The sequence below is a fragment of the Candida dubliniensis genome, chromosome 3 (genome assembly GCF_000026945.1).
Source record: "Candida dubliniensis CD36 chromosome 3, complete sequence".
Classification (NCBI taxonomy): domain Eukaryota; kingdom Fungi; phylum Ascomycota; class Pichiomycetes; order Serinales; family Debaryomycetaceae; genus Candida; species Candida dubliniensis.
Window position 1 is genome coordinate 630157 of NC_012862.1, and position 22075 is coordinate 652231.

The 22075-nt window shown below is 30.5% G+C and overlaps 9 protein-coding genes and 2 non-coding genes across 11 annotated transcripts; 7 read left to right on the top strand and 4 right to left on the bottom strand. All coding sequences in view use genetic code 12, as the record gives it.

The window, feature by feature from the left end:
- Window positions 1-452: 452 nt before the first annotated feature.
- On the top strand, window positions 453-4151 carry CD36_82710 (structural maintenance of chromosomes protein, putative; the record flags this gene model as incomplete). The annotated part of the gene is made up of 1 exon (XM_002419156.1): window positions 453-4151. One exon carries the CDS (start codon window positions 453-455, stop codon window positions 4149-4151), a length of 3699 nt encoding a protein of 1232 aa, XP_002419201.1.
- Window positions 4152-5775: 1624 nt separating this feature from the next.
- On the top strand, window positions 5776-6609 carry CD36_82720 (uncharacterized protein ydr210w homologue, putative; the record flags this gene model as incomplete). Its single annotated transcript, XM_002419157.1, has 2 exons — window positions 5776-5778; window positions 6400-6609. 2 exons carry the CDS (start codon window positions 5776-5778, stop codon window positions 6607-6609), a joined length of 213 nt encoding a protein of 70 aa, XP_002419202.1.
- Window positions 6610-7879: 1270 nt separating this feature from the next.
- On the top strand, window positions 7880-9202 carry CD36_82730 (cyclin, putative; the record flags this gene model as incomplete). Its single annotated transcript, XM_002419158.1, has 1 exon — window positions 7880-9202. The coding sequence occupies one exon, from the start codon at window positions 7880-7882 to the stop codon at window positions 9200-9202; it is 1323 nt and encodes a 440-aa protein (XP_002419203.1).
- A 183-nt stretch (window positions 9203-9385) lies between these two features.
- Window positions 9386-9473, bottom strand: CD36_tRNA_0048. Its single transcript has one exon. It is a non-coding gene (tRNA).
- Window positions 9474-9483: 10 nt separating this feature from the next.
- tRNA-Arg (TCT) lies at window positions 9484-9556 on the bottom strand. Its single transcript has one exon. It is a non-coding gene; the product is annotated as a tRNA-Arg (tRNA).
- A 1787-nt stretch (window positions 9557-11343) lies between these two features.
- Window positions 11344-12849, top strand: CD36_82740 (conserved hypothetical protein; the record flags this gene model as incomplete). The annotated part of the gene is made up of 1 exon (XM_002419159.1): window positions 11344-12849. The coding sequence occupies one exon, from the start codon at window positions 11344-11346 to the stop codon at window positions 12847-12849; it is 1506 nt and encodes a 501-aa protein (XP_002419204.1).
- Window positions 12850-13107: 258 nt separating this feature from the next.
- CD36_82750 (conserved hypothetical protein) lies at window positions 13108-16470 on the bottom strand (the record flags this gene model as incomplete). The annotated part of the gene is made up of 1 exon (XM_002419160.1): window positions 13108-16470. The coding sequence occupies one exon, from the start codon at window positions 16468-16470 to the stop codon at window positions 13108-13110; it is 3363 nt and encodes a 1120-aa protein (XP_002419205.1).
- Window positions 16471-16808: 338 nt separating this feature from the next.
- On the bottom strand, window positions 16809-18182 carry CD36_82760 (radiation sensitive protein 28 homologue, putative; the record flags this gene model as incomplete). The annotated part of the gene is made up of 1 exon (XM_002419161.1): window positions 16809-18182. One exon carries the CDS (start codon window positions 18180-18182, stop codon window positions 16809-16811), a length of 1374 nt encoding a protein of 457 aa, XP_002419206.1.
- Window positions 18183-18434: 252 nt separating this feature from the next.
- Window positions 18435-19823, top strand: SES1 (class II aminoacyl-tRNA synthetase, putative; the record flags this gene model as incomplete). The annotated part of the gene is made up of 1 exon (XM_002419162.1): window positions 18435-19823. The coding sequence occupies one exon, from the start codon at window positions 18435-18437 to the stop codon at window positions 19821-19823; it is 1389 nt and encodes a 462-aa protein (XP_002419207.1).
- Window positions 19824-20277: 454 nt separating this feature from the next.
- Window positions 20278-20580, top strand: CD36_82780 (conserved hypothetical protein; the record flags this gene model as incomplete). Its single annotated transcript, XM_002419163.1, has 1 exon — window positions 20278-20580. The coding sequence occupies one exon, from the start codon at window positions 20278-20280 to the stop codon at window positions 20578-20580; it is 303 nt and encodes a 100-aa protein (XP_002419208.1).
- A 667-nt stretch (window positions 20581-21247) lies between these two features.
- Window positions 21248-22024, top strand: CD36_82790 (NADP(+)-dependent dehydrogenase, putative; the record flags this gene model as incomplete). Its single annotated transcript, XM_002419164.1, has 1 exon — window positions 21248-22024. One exon carries the CDS (start codon window positions 21248-21250, stop codon window positions 22022-22024), a length of 777 nt encoding a protein of 258 aa, XP_002419209.1.
- Window positions 22025-22075: the final 51 nt, after the last annotated feature.

Consider the following 22075-nt stretch of genomic DNA (forward strand, 5'->3'; position numbering starts at 1 on the left):
CACAAATGAGAAATGAAATCTCTTTCTTTCTTCCTTGAAACTGGGGTTTTGTGCAGGAAATTTATGAACACTCAACCAGGAAATGAATGATAGGAAGAATATACAGTTTCAAATAAAATAATCATATTGCAAATGACATGAAATCCATTGACAATAGATATGTTAACCCTTGATATAGATATTAGAACAAGGAACTTTTCTGGTAAAATCTCTATTTGGTGTTTGTGTGTACTTTGTTCAAAACTCTTAGTAATGGGATTTCGGGGGGAGTGGTGGTGTTGCCAAAAAAAAATGAAGGACGCGTCTTGTTTATTGATACTATTTTTTTTTTTTTTTGTTTCTTCATATATTCTATCAATCAATTAAAAGAATTCCAATTTACTACTAACACCCAACTTTATTTAAACTGCAACACAATACTTGGAGTGGTTATTTGCTAACGATAAAGCAATATGTATATCAAGAAGATCATTATTCAAGGATTCAAGACCTATAAAAACACTACTACAATTGATTTACTTTCTCCTCATTGTAATGTTGTTGTTGGTCGTAATGGATCAGGGAAATCAAATTTCTTTGCTGCCATTAGATTTGTATTGAGTGATGCATATACTCATATGTCAAGAGAAGAAAGACAAGGGTTGATTCATGAAGGATCTGGTACAGTTATGTCAGCCTATGTTGAAATTATCTTTGATAATGCCGATGGTCGTTTCCCAATAAATAAACCAGAAATTAGTATTAGACGTACAATTGGATTGAAAAAAGATGATTATTCTTTAGATGGGAAATCTGCTACTCGATCAGATATTATGAATCTTTTAGAGAGTGCCGGATTTTCTCGATCAAATCCTTATTATATTGTACCTCAAGGTAGAATTACTAGTTTAACCAATTCTAAAAATCATGAACGATTGAATTTATTGAAAGAAGTGAGTGGAGCCAATGTTTTCGAAAATAAATTGAAAGAATCAATGAAAGAAATGAATCAATCGAATTTGAAACGAACAAGAATTGATGAAACTTTGGTTAGTATTGAAGAACGATTAAAAGATTTACAAATTGAAAGTTCTGATTTGAAAAATTTCCAAAAATTAGATAAATTGAAAAAAATTTTAGAATTTAATATTTTCGATAGAGAATATAATGAATTAAATGAATCATTGGAAGAATTAGAAGAAAAACATCAATCAATATTACAAGAAAGTAAACAAGATTTAATTGAATTAGAAAAACGAGAAAAATTATGTGTTGAATTACAAGATTCAATTAATGAATTGAAAATTTCTGCCAAAGTTTTGAAATTAGAAAAAGAACAATCTGATTTAGATTGTGATCAATTATTGAAAATTATTGCTGAAAAAGAGATCAAATTACGAGAATTGTCATTAAATAATGAATTATCTAAAGAACAATACATTCATATTAATGAACAAATTGATAATCTTCAATTGGAAATACATCAACATAAACAAGAAATTTCTCATTATAAACCGGAACTAAACAAATTACAACAAGAAGAATCAAATTTAAAACAACAGTTATTGGAGATAAGTTCAAAACAAAGAGCATTATACTCTAAGCAAAATAGATTTCTGAAATTTATCAATAAAAAAGATCGTGATTCATGGTTGAATAATGAAATTGCAAAATTGAAACGACAAATCATTGATAAAGATCAAGAAATGCGTCATATTTCCAATGAAGTGAAAACTAGAGAATCTAGTTTAGAAGAATTATCGGAATCAATAAAAAAATTAAACGATTCCTTAAATGATGAAGAACATATCAAAACCCTTGCTAATTTGAAAACAACTATTAATGATTCAAAACAACAAATCACTCAGTTGGTGGATCAAAGAAAAGTTTTGTGGCGTGATGAAATTAGATTGAAAAGTGTTCATGATTCATTAACCAATGATTTGACCAATGCCACTAATGTAGTTAATCAAACTATGGATAGAGCTCAAGCTCAAGGTATTGCTGCAGTAAAACAAATAGCTCAACGATTGAATTTATCTGATCGTGTGTATGGAACTGTTGCTGAATTGTTTAATGTTAATGACAAGTATAAAACAGCAGCAGAAGTCATTGCTGGTAATTCTTTATTTCATATTGTTGTTGATACTGATGTCACTGCTGCTACGATAATGGAAGAATTAATTCGTAATAAATCCGGTAGAGTGACATTTGTTCCATTGAATCGTATTGATAATATTGAAATTGAATATCCTGATTCTCATGAAAATCAATGTCTTCCATTAATAAAGAAATTGAAATATAATGAACAAGTTTACAAGGCCATCAAACATATTTTTGGTAAAACTCTTGTTGTTAGTGAATTACTGAAAGGTGGTGAATTATCTCGTAAATATAAATTGAGTTGTATCACATTAGATGGTGATAGAGTTGATACTAGAGGGGTTTTATCAGGAGGGTATCGTGATTATAAAAATTCTCGTATTGATGCCCTTAAAATCCAAGCAAGAAAGAAACAAGAATTAGAGAAAACTAATAGAGAGTTAATAAAAGTGACAGAAGAAATTGAATCAATAAATTCTCGATTAAATAAATTGAATAATGAATTACAATTGAATGTTCGAGATTTAGATCGATTATCAGTTAGTAAAGAACCAATTAAAATTGAATTATCTCAATTGAATAATAAAAAATTCAATTTAGATCAAGAAATATCATCATTAAAATCTAATTTACATAATTTACAAAACACAAAAAATTCAATTAAAGTGAATTTGAAACAATATGAATTGGAATTGAATAGTGAATTCACTCAAGTTTTAACTGAAAAAGAACAAAATGAATTAGATGAATTATCTAAATTGGCCATTGAATTAGAATCTAAGTTAGATAATATAGTTACTAGATCATCAGAATTGGATACTAAGATTTCAGGAATAGAAAGTGAAGTGATTAATAATTTACAACCGAAATTAAACAAATATCGTCAACAACAACAACAACAACAAAAACAGCAACAACAACACGAGCAAAAAAATTTTAATAGCAAGACCACCAATTTAGAATATGAAGAATTACAACAAGAATTAGAAAGTTTACATATTCAATTAGATACTAGTCAACTGCGTAATTTACAAATTGTTGAAAATTTAACTAAAATCAATGAAGAAATCAATAATTGTGAACAAGAATTAATTCGAGCTAATAATCAACAAATTAAAATCATTAAAAATATTGAAAAATTTCTGAAACAAACTAATAATCTTTTAAATCAAAAACTGATTAAATTACAAATGAAAGATGATGCTAATCAAAAAATTCGACAATTGGGAGTTTTACCTGAAGAAGCATTTCAATCAAATAAATATGATCAATATAATTCAAATCAATTACTTTATAAATTAAATGATATTAATCAAGAATTAACAAAATATTCTCATATAAATAAAAAAGCTATTGAACAATTTAATTTATTTAATAAACAAAAAGAAGATTTATTAATAAGAAGAATTGATTTAAATAATTCTAAATCATCAATTGAAAATTTAATTATTAATTTACAACAACAAAAAAATAATGCTATTAAAAAATCTTTTAATCAAGTTGCTAAATCTTTTAAACAAATATTTGAAAAATTAGTACCTCGAGGTACAGGTAATTTAATTATGCAAAAGAAAAATGATAACCCTGATTCTGATAATAATTCTGATGATGATATAGATAATTATTCAGGAGTGGCTATATCAGTATCATTTAATTCTAAAAATGATGAACAACAAAGAATTGAACAATTATCAGGTGGTCAAAAATCATTATGTGCCATTGCATTAATTTTTGCTATACAAAATTGTGATCCAGCTCCATTTTATTTATTTGATGAAATTGATTCAAATCTTGATACTCAATATCGTATTAGTGTGGCTAAATTGATTTATCAATTATCAAGAAATAATACCAATAACAATGACAATGAAGGAAGAAATCAAGGGGCACAATTTATTTGTACTACTTTTAGACCTGAATTATTACAATTGAGTGGTGATAAATTTTATGGAGTAACATTTAGTAATAAAGTTAGTTCAGTTAATGAGATCAATAAAGAAGAAGCAATGTCATTTGTTGAAGGTCAACAACAACAACAACAACAACTACAGCAACAACAGCAGGTGTAGTTATAGTTGCAAAATTAAATCAAGATAAATAGGTATGATGATTGTATTATTACAAGCTAATAATGTTCTAGACTAATATTATAAATTGATACACAAGAGGTATTTGATATTGTTGTTGTTAAGTAGTAGTAAGAAGTAAGAAAAATCAGGAGCAGCAAATCTGACACATATGGCTATGTTCAAGGCTATACAAGCAAACAAAATGAAATAATATCTCTTTAAATAAATGTAATGAAGAAATGCTATAATTGGTTGGTTTTATAGCTTTACTACAACAATAGAGAAATGAATTGACTACCAATAATGAGGAGTGGATTTAATGATGGATGGAGGAATATTTGCAAAGAGGCTTAGCTAATAACACAATTGCAAACATACGTCCCACCCTTTTTTGCTACTCCTCCTCCTCCTCCCGTATAATTATTGTGTTTTGACAAAAATTCAAGCAGCAAGTAAGTTAATAATAGTACATAGTGTTGTAGTAGGAGGGGGATCTCATGAGGTTGGTTGATTAATTGGTATTGTTTCTTAGACCCCTAATCCCGGATATCAATAACCACATCATCATCGATATCGCTGTTGTTGTTCTTGTTGTTGTTGTTGTCTCGGAAATAAAAATCAAAAAAACGGAAATATCTACTAACCTAAAAGATCATGAATTTCGTTCCGATTGAAAAAAGCAAAATAAAAGTCGTGTATGTTAGAATACAATGATTCTTAAAAAGAAAACAATTACTAATTAGGCAGTATTGATTTACTAAGGTTAAGAAAAAAAAAAAAAAAAAAGAAGAGACCTTGGTGGTGGATATATCTAACAAAGCCGATTGAAACAATTCTTTATTGTTATTGGCGGAGAAAGAGAAAGCTTTGTTGTTGTTGTTGTTTGAAATTTTGTTGAGCAAATAAGAAAGAAGAAATTGTAGAACGTGTTACAGTGGTGAATACTATTTGATTTAATCAAGATAGGGCTGATCTAAAAATAATAAGGAGAATAATTCGACACCTGATTTATTTTATATATAGAATAACAATTCTATAAATAAAAAGTTGTTGGTTGTGTTGACTAGTTAGTTGTGACTATCTAAGGTCATTACTTCCGGGTGGTTGTTTGTTCTATTATTTTCAAGGCTGAGCCAAAAAAAAAAAATAAAAAAAAAATGATGAGAGTGAGTGGGTTGTGCATGCGTCTGTGCCAGATATGGCGGTGGTGATGGCGATGGGTAGTAAAAATTTTAGTTTCGGCAGGGAAAAACCGAAGAAGAAGAAGAAGAAAAAATAAACCAAAGACAAAGACAAAGACAAGCCGATCACTCGAAATTGAAAATCATTTGGTAGTGAATGAGTGAATGTGTGAGATAATTTTTCTCTTCTCTTTCATAACAAACAAAGAATGAAAACCAAAAAGTAAACACAAAATTGATAATTTTTGTTTTTTTTAACGTCTAAATGAAAAAAATATTTAAACGTTTCATTTTGTCCTTTTGTTAAGTTTTTTTTTTTTATATATATAGTCCTTCCTTCTTTTTTTTTTTTTTTTTTTTTGGATTTCTGGTCTTGAATTTATTTTACTTATTTTCAATATTTGATATCATTTTCAAAGATTATTTAAACATTTCATAAAATCATGGTATGTCAATTTTCCTATTTCATTTTGATTTTTAGTCTTGAATAACTCAAAGTGACGACAATTGATTTGATTCCACCCCCTTGTGTTTACATTCTACTTTAAATCGTTTATAATTCATCATATGTCTTGTCTGTATGGTCCATTTCATGTCCTACTATCAGCTCATTCGATCCAATTACAATATTTTATGTGTTATTTGAATTGGGGGTGTTTTAAATTCAAGCCAAGTTTTTAGATTCCCTTGATTCGAATGTATTCTGTTTAAATGTTTCCCAATCAATTTCATTCTTGAATCAATTGAAATATATAATCTAGTTCTACATGTTTTATTCATTAGTTAATTGATTTACAGAGCCCAGGGCATAGAGTTAATATTTACAGGGAGCTTTTCTTTTTTTTTTTTCCCCCCCCCCCCCCCGAGTTCGTGTACACTGATTTGAATTTACCACGTTGGTTGAGTGGGAAAGACAGCGGGGGGCTTAACATTGCAAGGAGAACTTTTTTATTGTTTATCAAATTCAAGAATAATTATTATCAAGGGATGTCAACAGTATATATTTGAGTTAAACAATCTAATCTTTTTTTTTTCTTCTTTGATTACCAATACTAACAATAAATTAGTCATATTATCAACAAGGTCCTCCTCCTCCACAAGGTGGTTATTATCATCAAGGTCCTCCACCACAACAATATTATCAACAACCACAACCAATGTACGTTCAACAACAACCACAAAAGAGTGGTGGTGGATGTTGTTCAGCCTTCTGTGGTACTTGTTGTGCTATCTTGTGTTGTTGCTGTGCTGAAGATTGTGCCGAAGCTATGTGTTAAGAAGAATTATTGAATTCAAGAACAGAAAACTAAAAGATTTAATGGATTTTTTAGATGGATTTTTTCTAATTATTATCTTTTGTTTCTTTATCATTTCCTTACTACCCCGATTTTTCGATATTTTTTTCTTTTTTTTAAAAAAAAAGGAGTCATTAAATATGATGGCCTAGTTTTCTTCTTAACTATAGTTTTGGTTGTATAATAGAGTTTTTGTTATAATAAAATAAAAATAGATTAATACGTAAAAAAAAAAAGTAAAATGTAAGGTTCATATAGACCTTTAATATTTGATCATTGACATTTCTTTTGGTAAACCGTTTTACGTATGTTGATCTAGTCACGTGATGCGGCCGTAAATTTAGACATATTTAAAATAGGTTTTTTTTTTTAGAAACTTTCTCCAATGGTGTTTGCCTTGGTTTATGGTGGGTATACCGCTGTTGTTGTTGACACTATTCAGCTAATTGATAGTAGAAGAAGTATAGTTATATTGAAGTGGGTGGGTGGGTGGTGGTTATTACATGTCGTTCCAACAAAGAATACGAATAGAGTTCCTATTATCGCCGGGTAGAAAATTCCACCCACAACTGAAATTTTGGGTATAACGGCAATTGGTGGGCGGAATGGTGCGGCGGTGGTGGTGGTACAGAATCAGACGACTGGAATTTATAAAACTAACAATCGGGGGAGGAGAAGTTTCCTACCAAGGTCTGCTCGTGAGAAAATGAAAAAAAGTGCAACAAGAAAAAACAAGAAAACCAAACGAGAAAAAAAAAAAAAAGTTGTTTAGTTTTCTTTTGTCTTTCTTTTTTTTTCTTTTGATTTTTTTACAAACAAACGAACACAGCAATTTTTAAGAAACAACCAAACAAACCCCCATCCAAATAGCAAACTTGAAAATAAGGTGTAAAAATATCAAATAAATAAACAACTTTACAAGTATCCGATACATTATATCTGGTTGGAGCTTACAATTATTAGGACCACTTTTTACCCAAGACTAGTTTTATTTTATTTTTAATTTTTGGACCCTTTTAACAACAGAGAGAAAGATTTCCCAGAGTCGTTTAATTCCGAGAAGGTCAGCCTATTCACGTTACATCAAGAATTTACCTAAACATTTGTCTTGACAACTACATTTTCAAAAAATATATATAAATCTCATAAATTAGGCTTTTTTTTTTTTTTTTTTTGTTATTGTTATTGTTTCTAACTTTTAGGTGAATCAATTTTTGGAAGCAATATAACAAAATATATCGTGTCATCAATTATGATTACCACTACAGAAACTACATCACAGATTGCTGATGTAAATGAAATACCGACTTTGAAACCACCAAGAGAAACTTTTGTTGATGAACCGAAAAGTCTAGAGGATGTCAATTTAGAAGAATTAATTTATGATTTACAAAATGGTTCAAAAAATGTCAATAATTTACATTTATATCATTCAATATTTATCTTATCTAAAACATTACAATTTATCATTAAATTACAAGAACATCCTGATTTGTATAATGAATTTAGATCCCAACAATTGAATAGATTGGGGATCAATGAAAATGATCTCATAGGTAAGATTAATGAAAATAACAAGAGCAGCACTTTAATTCACCCACAACCACTACATATAACTAAAGATTCTGAATTCACCAATGAGATGAGTAATATTCGATCAAATACTCCGTCGTTGTCCCCGCCACCATTGAAAATGGCCAAATTTCATAAAAATTCTATTATTAATGATAATAAATATTATGATGAACTTGAAACATCCATAGAAGCAAGGATTGTTGATGATGTTGAAGCTGAACTAGATAATTCTATAAGATCACCTAATGCCAGTTCAACTGTAAATATACCATCACCTTCAAATGAGTTTGAATCCATAATTGATGAAAATATCGATGACATAAAATATTTTAGTGACAATAATAATAATAATAATAATAATAATAATAATAATGATGATGATGAACCTCCTCCATATATTCCAATTGAACAATTAATCAATTCAACAACCATTACCGATCAAACGTTAAATGATGAACAAATTAATGAAATATATATAAATAAATTAAAATTGGAAATTTCTCAAAAGGCGGAAGTGGGATCAAATCTGGAATCACAATTAGAATCACTTAAAATATTTAATTTATTGAAAACTCCAAATATATCAATTGATCAATTTTTAAATCGTATTAAAACTTATTCATCAAATATTTCCATAATTTCTTATTTAAATACAACATTTTTATTATTTAAATTATCAATTTATTTAAATAAAATCATATTAAATTTAAATAATAGTTTCCGATTTTTAATTGGATCTTTAAGATGTTCAATTAAAATTTTTGAAGATATTTTTCAACATCAATCAAAATTTAATAATGTTGTTGGAATTAATAATTTATTTGATTTATTAAAAATTGAATTAAAATTTGTTTATTTAATAAATTTTAATTTTAATAGTAATTTTAATTGTTTTATAATTGATCAATTTTTAAAATTGGAATTTATTCAATTATGTTTGTTTATAAAATCAAATTTACCTGATGATTATAATAAAATTGTCAATAAAATTCAGTCATAATGTCTATATAGAAATAAATAAATAAATAAATAAATAAATAAATAAAAAAAGAGTGAATAAGCATTATATGTATTTACATTTCTTAACTTTTCCAACTATCTATTGTATGATAATGATAGTGGTTTTGGACCATCTTTGATATAATAATAGAAAAGTTGTAAAAAATGGGAAACAAAAAAAAATTGCAGCTTCTGTGGCTCGAACACAGTACCTCCAGATTTCAGGTTTGAAATACTTCAGTCTGACGCTCTCCCAGATGAGCTAAAGCTGCAATAAAAGGAAACCCACGCCGGGATTCGAACCCGGAATCCTTTGATTAGAAGTCAAAAGCGATAACCATTTCGCCACGCAGGCTTACTTGATGGTGTGTTAATTGACAAATTTTGTCACATTAAAATTGACTCATCCAAAATTTTAGTTAATTGTTTAACACTAAATTCTTCTCCCCCTTCTTTATTTGGTTTGAAAGTTAAGACAATTTATTGGATAGTTTAGAACTACATTGAGTATATGGGTTAGGATAAGAGAACCGTTTAGGAAAGTAATTTGCTCTCACTATATACTACGTAAAGAGTAAAGTTTAATAAATTGTAATTGTCACAACCCCCCCCACATGTAAATTGATTATATACATATGTTTTGACATATTAATGATGAGCTATTTACTTTTTAAAAGTTAGTAGTTTCCAATACTTAGGTTGATTTCTTTTTTTTTTTTTTTGGGAATTTTGAAATAATTTAGTCATAAAATTGTCATTAAAATCTAGGTACAAAAGACATAAACAAATTATTATATGTATATAAAATTTAAAGAAATTTATAACCAAAAAATAACGCAAGTAATCCGATAATCCTAATTATTATGACTCATTGATTGTTTACATAAATAAATTAAGAAGAAGAAGAAGAAGAAAACAAATGATTTTGAAATTATTTACCCATATACATTCCCGAAATTTAATATCAACTATATGAAGAAACATTTTAGGAATTGAATGATTTGTATTACCATAGCTTCATTTTTATTCATATTTCTTGTCATATTTGTATACTTTAAAAATGTCAAATACATACAACAAAAAATACCTTTACTTTTATTTCTATAATTAGATCTTACCCCAAAATAAGTTTTTTCTTTGTTTCCAAACATGTTTCAAAACTTATAGTTGTATAATAAACCTGATTTTTTTTATAGTTTATAATTGATCTTAATTTTTGTTATGTTTTCTTTTACATTTTATGTTGTTGATTTTGATTAGTTTTTGCACCCAAATAACAACAAAAAATAGAGTTCAGTATTATTATTCTCTTTCTTATCGGTTTATCAACGTGACACATTTGTGTCCTGCATATATTCAAACGGATAAGAAATAATGTGAAACAAAAGCAAACTACTACACAAACTTTACTAACTAACTAACTAACTTACACATTTATAGTTTATGTGGGGGGGGAGTGATAATGAGTTGACAATTGAGATGAATATTTTGAGTTTTTTTTTTAAAGAAAATTAACTATCAACGTGTATTATTCTTTTTAGTCATTTTTGTTATTGTTATTGTTATTGTTGTTGCTGTTGTTGTTCAAGAAAAAAATCTACCACCACTAACATCCACTGATAACGCGTTGATTTACAATTTATAGTTATCTTGAGAAAACTCTCTTCGAGAGGAAAGCTATGTATCGTATTAACATAAAACTATCAAGTAAAACCAAACGGAATATATGAACATGAGCTAGTGATTCTGGTTCTTGGTGTTTCTATCTTATCACCAAATGTGAAACTCGGAAAAATGGATAGAGAGAAAAAGAGTGGTGGTAGTAGTGGTGATAATAATGGGCGGGAGGGCACATGGGGTAATACATATTATTATACACAAAAAATGTAATAACCACCAGAAAACAAAATAAAAATACATTACGTAGTTTGATCCCATGCATTCATTCATATATCCACATATTCTTGCTGTTACCACTAAATACTAAAATCCTCCTGACTCATAAACTCTTAGAAACCCACAACAAAATTCTTGCGAGTCACTTTACAGTTTTGTTTATTCTTCTTTTATTATACTCTGTTATCTATTTTATATTTATATACCTCCCCCCTTAGAAATTCCTTCCTTATCTCCTATATCTAAATGATAACAACAAGAATACGTCCAATTATGAATAACACAAGTACTCATACAAACACCAAGACATCGACAACAAGATTAACAAAAATGTCAGCAACAACTTCTACCATCAAGCAATCATCCATGTCGGGTTCATCCAAACATGCCATTTTAATCCCATCAAATTTGAATTCATTGTTACATGCTGACAAACAAATCAAATATCATTTCTATAGTCTTGGAGGAGATTTTATTAGATTGGCTTCTTATCGAAGATTTAAACAATTATTTCAAGTTGGTGGTGGTTCATTAGTTAAACAATTTGTTTTTGATTTATCAACATTTTTAAAAGAAGAATTGAATGATACAAATTCTTTAAGACATCATCAATTGAAAAACTTTTTAACTTGTAATAAAACTATTTTAGAAAAAGAAAAATCCATGATTTTATGTGATCATCATTTTGGATTGAAAAATTGGCTTTATATAATCTTTGGTTATATGTTACAAAATTATAATGAACAAGAAATCAATAATTGTTTGGATCAATTGGTTTCTATGTATTTAGAAGCAAGAAGTAATCGATTCTCAATTAATGATATTCGAATAATTCGTGATGAAAAAGATCAATTTATTTTATCTACTTTTGAACAATATTTAATTGATGTTCCAGTTAGAAATGATTTATTATACAATGATAATGATAATAATGATGGTGTCAATTATATTATTTTGAATAATATCAAGAATCATAAACGTTCAAATAAAAATGACACCATTTCTACTAATAACAATAATACAAATCGAATTAATTTACCAAAATTACCTAAAATTAAAGATAAATCTTTATTAGTGAAATCTTTAATGCATAAAGAATTTTATCGAATATTATTAGATCCAAATCATTATTTTGGTAAAGAAATGTTGAATCGAAATTATTCATTAGATCCTCAAGATTATTCTTTAATTCGTAAAGAACTTTCAATATTAGATGGATTAGGGGATTTATTTTTAGCTCAAGAAACTTCAAAACTAATTTATGAATTAATATGTCAGAAAAATCATATTAATATTTATAGTAGTACTACTTATCAATTATTAAAAATTATGTTGGCAACCAATACTTTAATGGCAAAATTGACTAAAGCTTATAATTTATATCAAGGATTAAATGATCCCATTATAAATAAACGTGTTGCTAAAGAATGGTTACCATTCACTATTTTAGGTGAAACCCCTACAACCACCACCACCAATTCAGCATCTTCTTCTGATGATGATGATTGGCAAACTAATGATGAAATTCGAATTTATGAAGAAGAATTCTTGGGGGATTTTTTTGAAAGTTATATGGCAGCTTTATTGATTGAACAACCAGATGTGGCAAAATCTTTTATTAGAGAAATATATCATCGAATATTAATGGTAATAACAGAAACTTTACCTCCTGATATAACTTATCAGACTTGGACTAGTAATATATTGGGAAGAAATATATATAGGAAAAAAAGTGAATCAATTCAATGCTAAAAAGTTTGTGGCCCTGTTGTTCAAAAAAAAAGAAGAAATAACATATAGAAAAATATTTTGATATAGTATTACCAACCAGGATTGTATTATTCATTTGGTTACTCCTCTTTCTTTCTTTCTTTCTTTTCATTTGTCTACATAAAATAGAATTGGCATGTTATATTATAATATGCACATTTCTAAAAAAAATAAAAATCAATAAATTTTAACAAGTATAACTACAATTTCTACATAACCTCTATTAACATCAACATATTATCAATCACTATCAGAACTATCACTATCACTATCATCATCATCATTTCCTTCACTGTCACTAGAATCACCAAATATAGTTAGTGGTTTTTTAGTAACAGTTTTCGTATCTTTGACATCAGGTAATCCTTTATTAGCCAAATCAGTTAATGAGGATAATAATTTATTCTTCATTTGATTTATTACATGAACTCCTCCCAGCGGGTTCGCGTTCCTGACATCATCATTATTATTATTATCATTATCATTGGTTGGATTTGGATTTGGATTTGGATTTGGATTTGGATTTGGAGCGGGTATTGGTTTAGGAATTACCGGTTTTGCCTTAGATGACCATGGTGTTAAATTAAATCTCAGTTTATTACCATTCCCACTTAATGGAGTCATTGTTGGTTTGGGAATTGGTGTCGATGCTATTAATTTGGATTTTTTACGTACACGATTTGGTTCATCTTGATCTTCATCATCTTCATCATCTCCATCATCAGATTCTTCAGATTCTGATTCCGGTCGAGTTCTTTTATTTTGATTCACCAAATTTTGCAACAGTGATAGCTTTTGCAAAGTTGCCCGTGATGTCAGATTTATATTATTTTTAACTTGCTGTTGGGCTGAGGGAATTGAAGAATTTTTCTCATGTACCGACCCACTTGTGACACCAGTGCCGTTTCTATTATTCCACACAGATCCAGTGGTATGATTTGTATTTGTACCTCCCATTGAATCCAAACTATTGTCATGATTATTTCCAGTTCTATAGACATTCTTATTATTATTATTATTATTATTATTATTGGTGCCATTCCCATTATTAGTTTTACCAGCAAATAAATCACCCGCTCCAAATGCTGGCTTAGGTATACTAGTGTTGGCACTCGTATTTGAACCAGCAAAAAGAAAACTAGATGAAGTATCAGTTTTACCAAAAGGTGACAGTGGACCACTCGATTTATTATAACTTCTTAATTTATCATCAATTCCTCTACCAACCGTATTCATGTCTTCAACACCTGAATCACCAACATACATATACTGAAGCATATGGTGGTCACTGGCAGGTTCATCATTTTTAGTTGGAGTTTTGTCTATTGGATCATCTTTATGTATAATTTGCAAAGACCCTAGCATCTGCAGATTCCGTTCATTTGCTCGGAAGTTTGCTGCAAATGATTTTGGAATATACATTTCATTATCGTTATAATTCAACCTATTAGGTGTATTATTCCCCGATATTTCATTTCCATAATCACCAGCAAAAGTTGATGGGGCAATATCAGGTGAGTTTTTATTGCTATTAGATGAATTGTGTAAAACATGTCCATTTCCCTTTTTGGAGTTATTAATAATCGTAGCTAATGTATTTAACAGCTCGCGACTAATCCCCACTGAATCAATACCAATTTTGTTATTTTCCCTTTCCTCTTCACTACTATCCACAATTGTTGCAAGTGGAGCTGAAGCTTCAGTGTTGGTTTTAACGGGGACAAACACAGCACCAGTAGTTTTGATATCAATATCGATGTCATCATTATCATTATAACTATCCAGCTCCTTAGCTATAGGTTTGGTGCTATCTACATTGGGAATTGCTGTAGTTGAGGGAATTTCTTGGAAATCATTATCGCTATCTAAATCCTTGGATACTGCTTTAGTTGAATTTGTTACCTTATTTTTCACAGGAGGTTTAATTACTATGTCATCACTACTATTATTGGCCAATTTATCATCATTAGCTTTTGACTCAACTTCTCTTTCACTAGTAGTAGGGAGTGCCGTTTCAACTAAATGTAAGGATGGCCCTGAATTAGACAGTAATATTTCAGAGTCTAAAACTATCTCCCCAGCTTCCACAATACTTGTGTCTTGATTATTCTTTTGCCTCGTTAATCGTAAAGTGGTGTCAATCGCTTCACTTGAAATATCATAGGCCACTTTAATGCCATCACCAAAATCACTGGGAATCTTTTCATATCCAATGATTTTCCCATCCTCACTGTTGACCATCAATGTTTTCACTTTTTCTCCAAATACTTTCATTCGATCATAGAGATCTTCTAATGTAGATTTGGAAACGAAAGGGTTATTTGGCTGTTTTGAAGATGCTTTATTGGACAGCTGTGGAATTGTTGGGGCAGTCTTTGTTTCAGATTTACCACCGGCTATATTTATTGGTTTAGATGAAGTTGATACCGGAATTTTTTTCTCAATACCAATATTTTGTGTTGGTGTGGAAACGGATTTACTTTGAGCGTTAGTATTCACCACAGGCAATGTATTCTTTGTGTGTGTGCTTATTGTAGGCTTTTGTACTTTTCCAGGTTTAGAGGTTATTTTGCTTGTTGATGCTGGTTTGGTAGTCGAGAAAGGGGCTTTAGCCGCCTTCTTAGAGGCTGTAAACACTAGATTCGCCTCCCTTGCTGCCCTTCTTTTACCTCTTGACAAATACATGGCAGGATTACCTTCAACCATATCAATCTGTAACTCTTTGTTAATAGACAACAGTTTGGAATTCAGAGACCGTGACAGCGGTAAATCGTTGTTCTCTTGGGAATCCAATTCTTCAAACATAGAAAGCAACTCTGAAGGTTGTATTTCCTCTTCCCCTTCGGGTTCATAATCAACAGTTTCTGTATCCAGTTCCTCGCTTTCATTGTATTCTTCACTACTTGAGATTTCATCTTGGGAGCTAGAAACAATAAATGAGTCGGTTTTCTCAGCTTTTTGCGGTTTCTTTATCGGACTTTCAAGTCTGTCAAAATATACCTCGTCGGAATTATTCATTGGGGTGACAGGAGGTGCTTCAAGCATACCACTGGTGATCCTCTGTTTCAGCAGAGATACTGCATTTTTCTTTTGGGGTACTTTACGATTGGATTTAGTTTCAGGTGGTGGTGGAGGTGGTGCCAAAGAAACTGGCGAAGATAAAGGGGATTTCTTAGGTTTCTTCGGAGTTGTATTGTCATCAGATTTTTCAACGGCACTATAAACCCCTCCTCGAATTGTCTCAGCTTGACTAAAATTGATTGGAGTGGAGATTGCAGGATCAGGCGTATAAGTAATTGATCTAAATTTATTATCTACCAAAACTCGAAGTTCATCATTACTCTCACTGAACACATCTTCAACAGCAAAGTCTGGATCCAAGTCACATAAATCTTTATTTTGAAATGCCAAAACCCGTAGTTTTCGTTCTCTTGGATATCTTTTAGAGAATCGTGTTACTAATTTTTCTTCTAAACTCTCAAGGTTTGCTGTGCTATCCACTATGTATAAAAACTTGACATATTTTCTTGGATCAATATTGGATGCATCAATCTGTTCAAATTCCTTAGGAATCAATAAAGCTTTCAATTTTAGTTTAACCATCTTTCAATACTATGATATATTTCCTCCTATCTCGTCCTATGTCTGTATTCGTTTTTTAAGATTCACAATGAGATGTGCTAGAGAAAAAAAAAAAAAAAAAAAAAAGTGTGTACAAATTGAAATGAATCGGTTTTTGAAAGTACGCGGTTGAAACTTGTTTTTTTTTTTTTTAATTCTAATTCTTGACTTGTTAGCATTCCCACTTGAGGTTGGTGAGAATTATGTTTAGTGGATTGGTTACACCCCCCCACAGAACCTTTAAGTTAGCGTTCAACAACTATTCATAACCAATTGATACACAACTTATATATTTTTAACATTTACCTATACTATCAAATCTAATTCTCTATTGATTCTAAAAATTGTTTCCTTCTACTATCCAATTGGAATTGTTTTAATAATTTTTCATTTATATCATTATCATTATCATCACTTTCATCTTGTTGCTGCAAATCAGATAAATCAGGTTTGTCTAGACATGGCCCCCAGCTAATAATTTCACCATCAATAGTACCACAAAAATATTTAGCAGTCGAAGGACCACCGTTGCACATAGATACTGTTCTACCAGTATTTTTACTACCTTTTCGTGCTAATCGGTTTTCCAACTTGCCATCAATTGTTCTAAATATGAAAACATCTCCACTTTCTGATGGGAACAATAAAAATTGTGGTTCTGTTTCACCTTGAGGGTTCAACAAAAGAGGTATTGTATGAGGATGTTTATTTCTTATCAATGGGCCAAAATTAATAAGTTTGTTAATTGGCGGTGGAGTGGAGACATTGACCATATCCCAAACTCTAATTTTATCATCATTACCAGCACTATACAATATTGATCCCAGTGGATCCCACACAAGGCCATTAACTGGACCCAGATGGGCCTTTGATAATTTAGTAGTATAACTGGAATCATTGGTTCTCAGCATATCCAATTGGGTTAAACAGCTTTGACTTCTTCTGATATCCCAGATTTTCACTTCTCCGTCATACCCGCCTGATGCCAATAGATTCAGATTTATGGGGTGCCATTTTACCACCAAAGTTTTACCTTTATGTCCCAGTAATGTGTGGGCACTTGAGGTTGTGTTTAAATCTAGTAGTCGAATGAATGGCTGATCATTGGCTGTAGCAATCAAGGCGTTTTCTGCACATATATCTATATCGTAAACCTTATTCAGGAGATCAAATGTATGCACAGGCATAAGCTCATTAGTGTCCCATATTTTCACAGTGTGATCAAACGATGAACTTGCAAACATCCCAGTGTCGTATGGCCACCATTGAATACACGATATTCCGAATTTATGGTGATGTCTTTTGGGGATGGTTGCTAAATTGGTATATGTAGATACGGGATTATCGTAATCGAAATTATCAAAAGTGGATGGATGTAAATGTAGGTTGGCATCTATTTCGTTTTCTTCACGTACAATTTCTTGTTGTTTCAAATCCCATAGTTTGATAGACGAATCATTGCTTCCACTTAATAAATATTGATAATCAGTTGTTTCCAACGAGAGACTATTGACAGCTGCATTGTCATGACAATTAGTGGGGAAAACATTATGCTTGCCTAGTTGATAAATCTCAGAATATAAATTTTCGGTAATTATATTAGAGAATCGAGAAGGTGTTACTCTACCCAACAGTCGATCTAGTAATAATGTTTCCATGAATGATAACAACAAAAGAACAGAAAAATAAACCATAAAAAAATATTCAAAAAAGCTTTTCCTACATATAAACCACTCCGAAGAAGAAGAACAAGAAATTTATCTTTGTCGCATTATATTTATGTTTGTTCATGGAATGAAAAATAGTGAAAAAAAAAAAAAAAAAATACCAAAGAATAGTCGTGAAAGTAGAAAATTTTTTTTTTCTTGTTCCACATAACAATCACCATATAAGTTTAGGCAAACCCAACCCCACCAACAACCACCCCAACTTACAAATTAGATACCATGTTAGACATTAATGCATTTCTCGTTGAAAAAGGAGGAGATCCAGAAATTATTAAAGCTTCTCAGAAGAAAAGAGGTGATTCTGTAGAATTAGTTGACGAAATCATCAATGAATATAAAGAATGGGTTAAATTAAGATTTGATTTAGATGAACACAACAAGAAATTGAATTCAGTACAAAAAGAAATCGGTAAAAGATTCAAAGCTAAAGAAGATGCTAAAGATTTAATTGCTGAAAAGGAAAAATTAAGTAATGAGAAGAAGGAAATTATTGAGAAAGAAGCAGAAGCCGATAAGAACTTACGTGCTAAAGTTAATCAAGTTGGTAACATTGTTCATGAATCAGTTGTAGATTCTCAAGATGAAGAAAATAATGAATTGGTTAGAACTTGGACTCCGGAGAATTACAAAAAACCAGAACAAATTGCTGCTGCTACTGGTGCACCAGCTAAATTATCTCATCATGAAGTATTATTAAGATTAGATGGTTACGATCCAGAAAGAGGGGTTCGAATTGTTGGCCATCGTGGTTATTTCTTAAGAAATTATGGAGTATTTTTGAACCAAGCTTTGATTAATTATGGTTTACTGTTTTTAAGTAAGAAAGGATATGTTCCATTGCAAGCACCAGTCATGATGAATAAAGAAGTCATGGCTAAAACTGCACAATTGTCTCAATTCGACGAAGAATTGTATAAAGTCATTGATGGTGAAGATGAAAAATACTTGATTGCCACTTCTGAACAACCAATTAGTGCTTATCATGCTGGTGAATGGTTTGAATCACCAGCTGAACAATTACCAGTTCGTTATGCTGGTTATTCATCATGTTTCAGAAGAGAAGCCGGATCACATGGTAAAGATGCTTGGGGTATTTTCCGTGTCCATGCCTTTGAAAAGATTGAACAATTTGTTTTGACGGAACCAGAAAAATCATGGGAAGAATTCGATAGAATGATTGGTTGTTCAGAAGAATTCTATCAATCTTTAGGATTGCCATACCGAGTTGTTGGTATTGTTTCAGGTGAATTAAACAATGCTGCTGCTAAAAAATACGACTTGGAGGCTTGGTTCCCATTCCAACAAGAATATAAAGAATTGGTTTCATGTTCAAATTGTACTGATTATCAATCAAGAAATTTGGAAATCAGATGTGGTATAAAACAACAAAACCAACAAGAAAAGAAGTATGTCCATTGTTTGAACTCAACCTTAAGTGCTACCGAAAGAACTATTTGTTGTATTTTAGAAAACTACCAAAAGGAAGATGGATTGGTTATTCCTGAAGTATTGAGAAAGTACATTCCTGGTGAACCAGAATTTATTCCATACATCAAGGAATTGCCAAAAAACACCACTTCTGTTAAAAAAGCTAAAGGTAAGAATTAGATGTTTATAGTGCCTGTTATACTTCATTTTTTAAATTACTATAATAACCATAATAGTATGCCATTTCTTTTATCTTTAAACTCTTGAAAGTGTCAGATGTGGCTAAAACAAAATATGAAATATTACACTGCGTCATGGCTAAATCGATTGTGCACAGCCTTGCGTTGTATGCAATACTGACATGATAATTAGATAGTTACTTCTGCCGACCGAGCGACTGGCCCCGCCATCACCACAGCCACTACCAACTAACCACAAAGACGACGCGAGATTCAAGCCAAATCGTATACAAAACAATGTTAACATCCACACTGAAGAAGAAGAAGAAAAAAAAAATAACCATAAATACATATCTTGAAAAAAAGAAACAGTTAACACAAGTGGCTTTTATTCTTTTTTTTTTTTTTTTTGATTTTTATTAGAATATAGTTCTAGCTAACAAGTCAGGTCAAACATGGAATCACCCAATGCAAATAATCTGGGATCACCACCAGAATACATATCTCAACCACCACCAAAATATGTATCTAGACCGTCATCGTCGTCATCGTCAGTATCAGATCAAGAATCAGATATTCACAACCCACCACAAAAAGCCAGCAATAATCAATTATCGACTTGCTGTTCTGATTGTTGGTGTAATTGTTTTAATAGTTGTTCTGGCACCAATTGTACTGCTTCTGATAAAAATATTTGTGGCAGCATACTAGTTGTTTTGTGTTGTGGAACATCAGTCGGTTATGCTACTAATGGTTGAATAGAAACTGTACTTTTGCTTCTATTTTTTTTTTCCAATGTTTCTCATAGAATCCTTAATATTTATTTATGCAAATGTATATAGCACACGGGGTTAATTTGAATATGTTATTGTAATGAAATAATGACTTGTAATAGCACTTTACAGATGTAAATTTCCTAAATTTGGTCTACTTGTATGATATATTTTCACAGAAGTCAGCTCGTACACAACACTAAAAATGGGGAAAGCTTGACATTTGCTGAGAATAGACTACGTCATAGTTATAACTTCTGCTGTATATACCTTTTCCAACCTGAAATTAGGCTAGATTAAAGCTCTACTTCTAATTGGGGGATGGGAAGGGTATGGTTAATATAAAACAATGGACTATTGTTGTGGGTGGAACATAAAATTGCGGGGATTGCCTGATTAAGGTTTATATCCGAGAAATCCAAGGAATTAAGATTGGTATACAGGAAACTCTAATACTAGAGAGTTTTAGCTTTTTAACAATAATATATTCAATTTCATTTAAACAAATTTTAGGACGGGTGGAGTAGGGGGGGGGCAAATAGCAATGACAGATATCAATGTTCTGACAAATATAAATAGCAACTAATTTTCAAAACTTTCAAATAAACCAAAAAAAAAAAGTATTCAAATTTTAATTTAACAATCCTACAATATGAGTTCCATTACATTAACATCAGAAACCCAAATCAAAGGCAAAACTGCAATTATTACCGGTGGTACTAGACACTTGGGTGGCGAAACAGCCAGAGAATTGGCTAAATTAGGAGCCAATTTATTTTTACATTATAGACTGGATGCCAATCAAGCCGAAAATTTCAAACAAGAATTAACTAAAGAATTTCCTGATTTAAAAATTGAAATTTATGGTAGCAAATTGGATAAAGCTGAAGATTTGACTAAATTGTTTACTACTGCTAAACTGAAATTCCCTCAAGGTATTGACATTGCTATTAATAATGTTGGAAAAGTTTTGAAAAAACCAATTATTGAAGTATCTGAAGAAGAATTTGATGAAATGGATATTGCTAATAATAAGAGTGCATTTTTTTTTATTAAAGAGGCAGGGATTAATTTAAATGATAATGGGAAGATTGTTTCTGTTGTCACTTCTTTATTAGCCGCTTACACTGATTCCTATGGATTATATCAAGGGACCAAGAGTGGAGTTGAATATTATAGTAAAGCTGCTTCAAAGGAATTGCATGGCCGTGGAATTAGTGTCAATTGTTGTGCTCCAGGTCCTATGGATACTCCATTCTTATATGGTCAAGAAACTAAAGAAAGTGTTGCTTTTTTCAAAACTATGGGATTACATAATAGATTGACAAAAGTTTCTGATATTGTTCCAATTGTTAGATTTTTGGTTACTGAAGGAGGTTGGATGACTGGTCAAACTTTGTATGCCTCTGGTGGGTTCACAGCCCATTAATTTGTTTAAACTTGTCAAAACAAAATAAATAAGTTCAAATATTTATATATG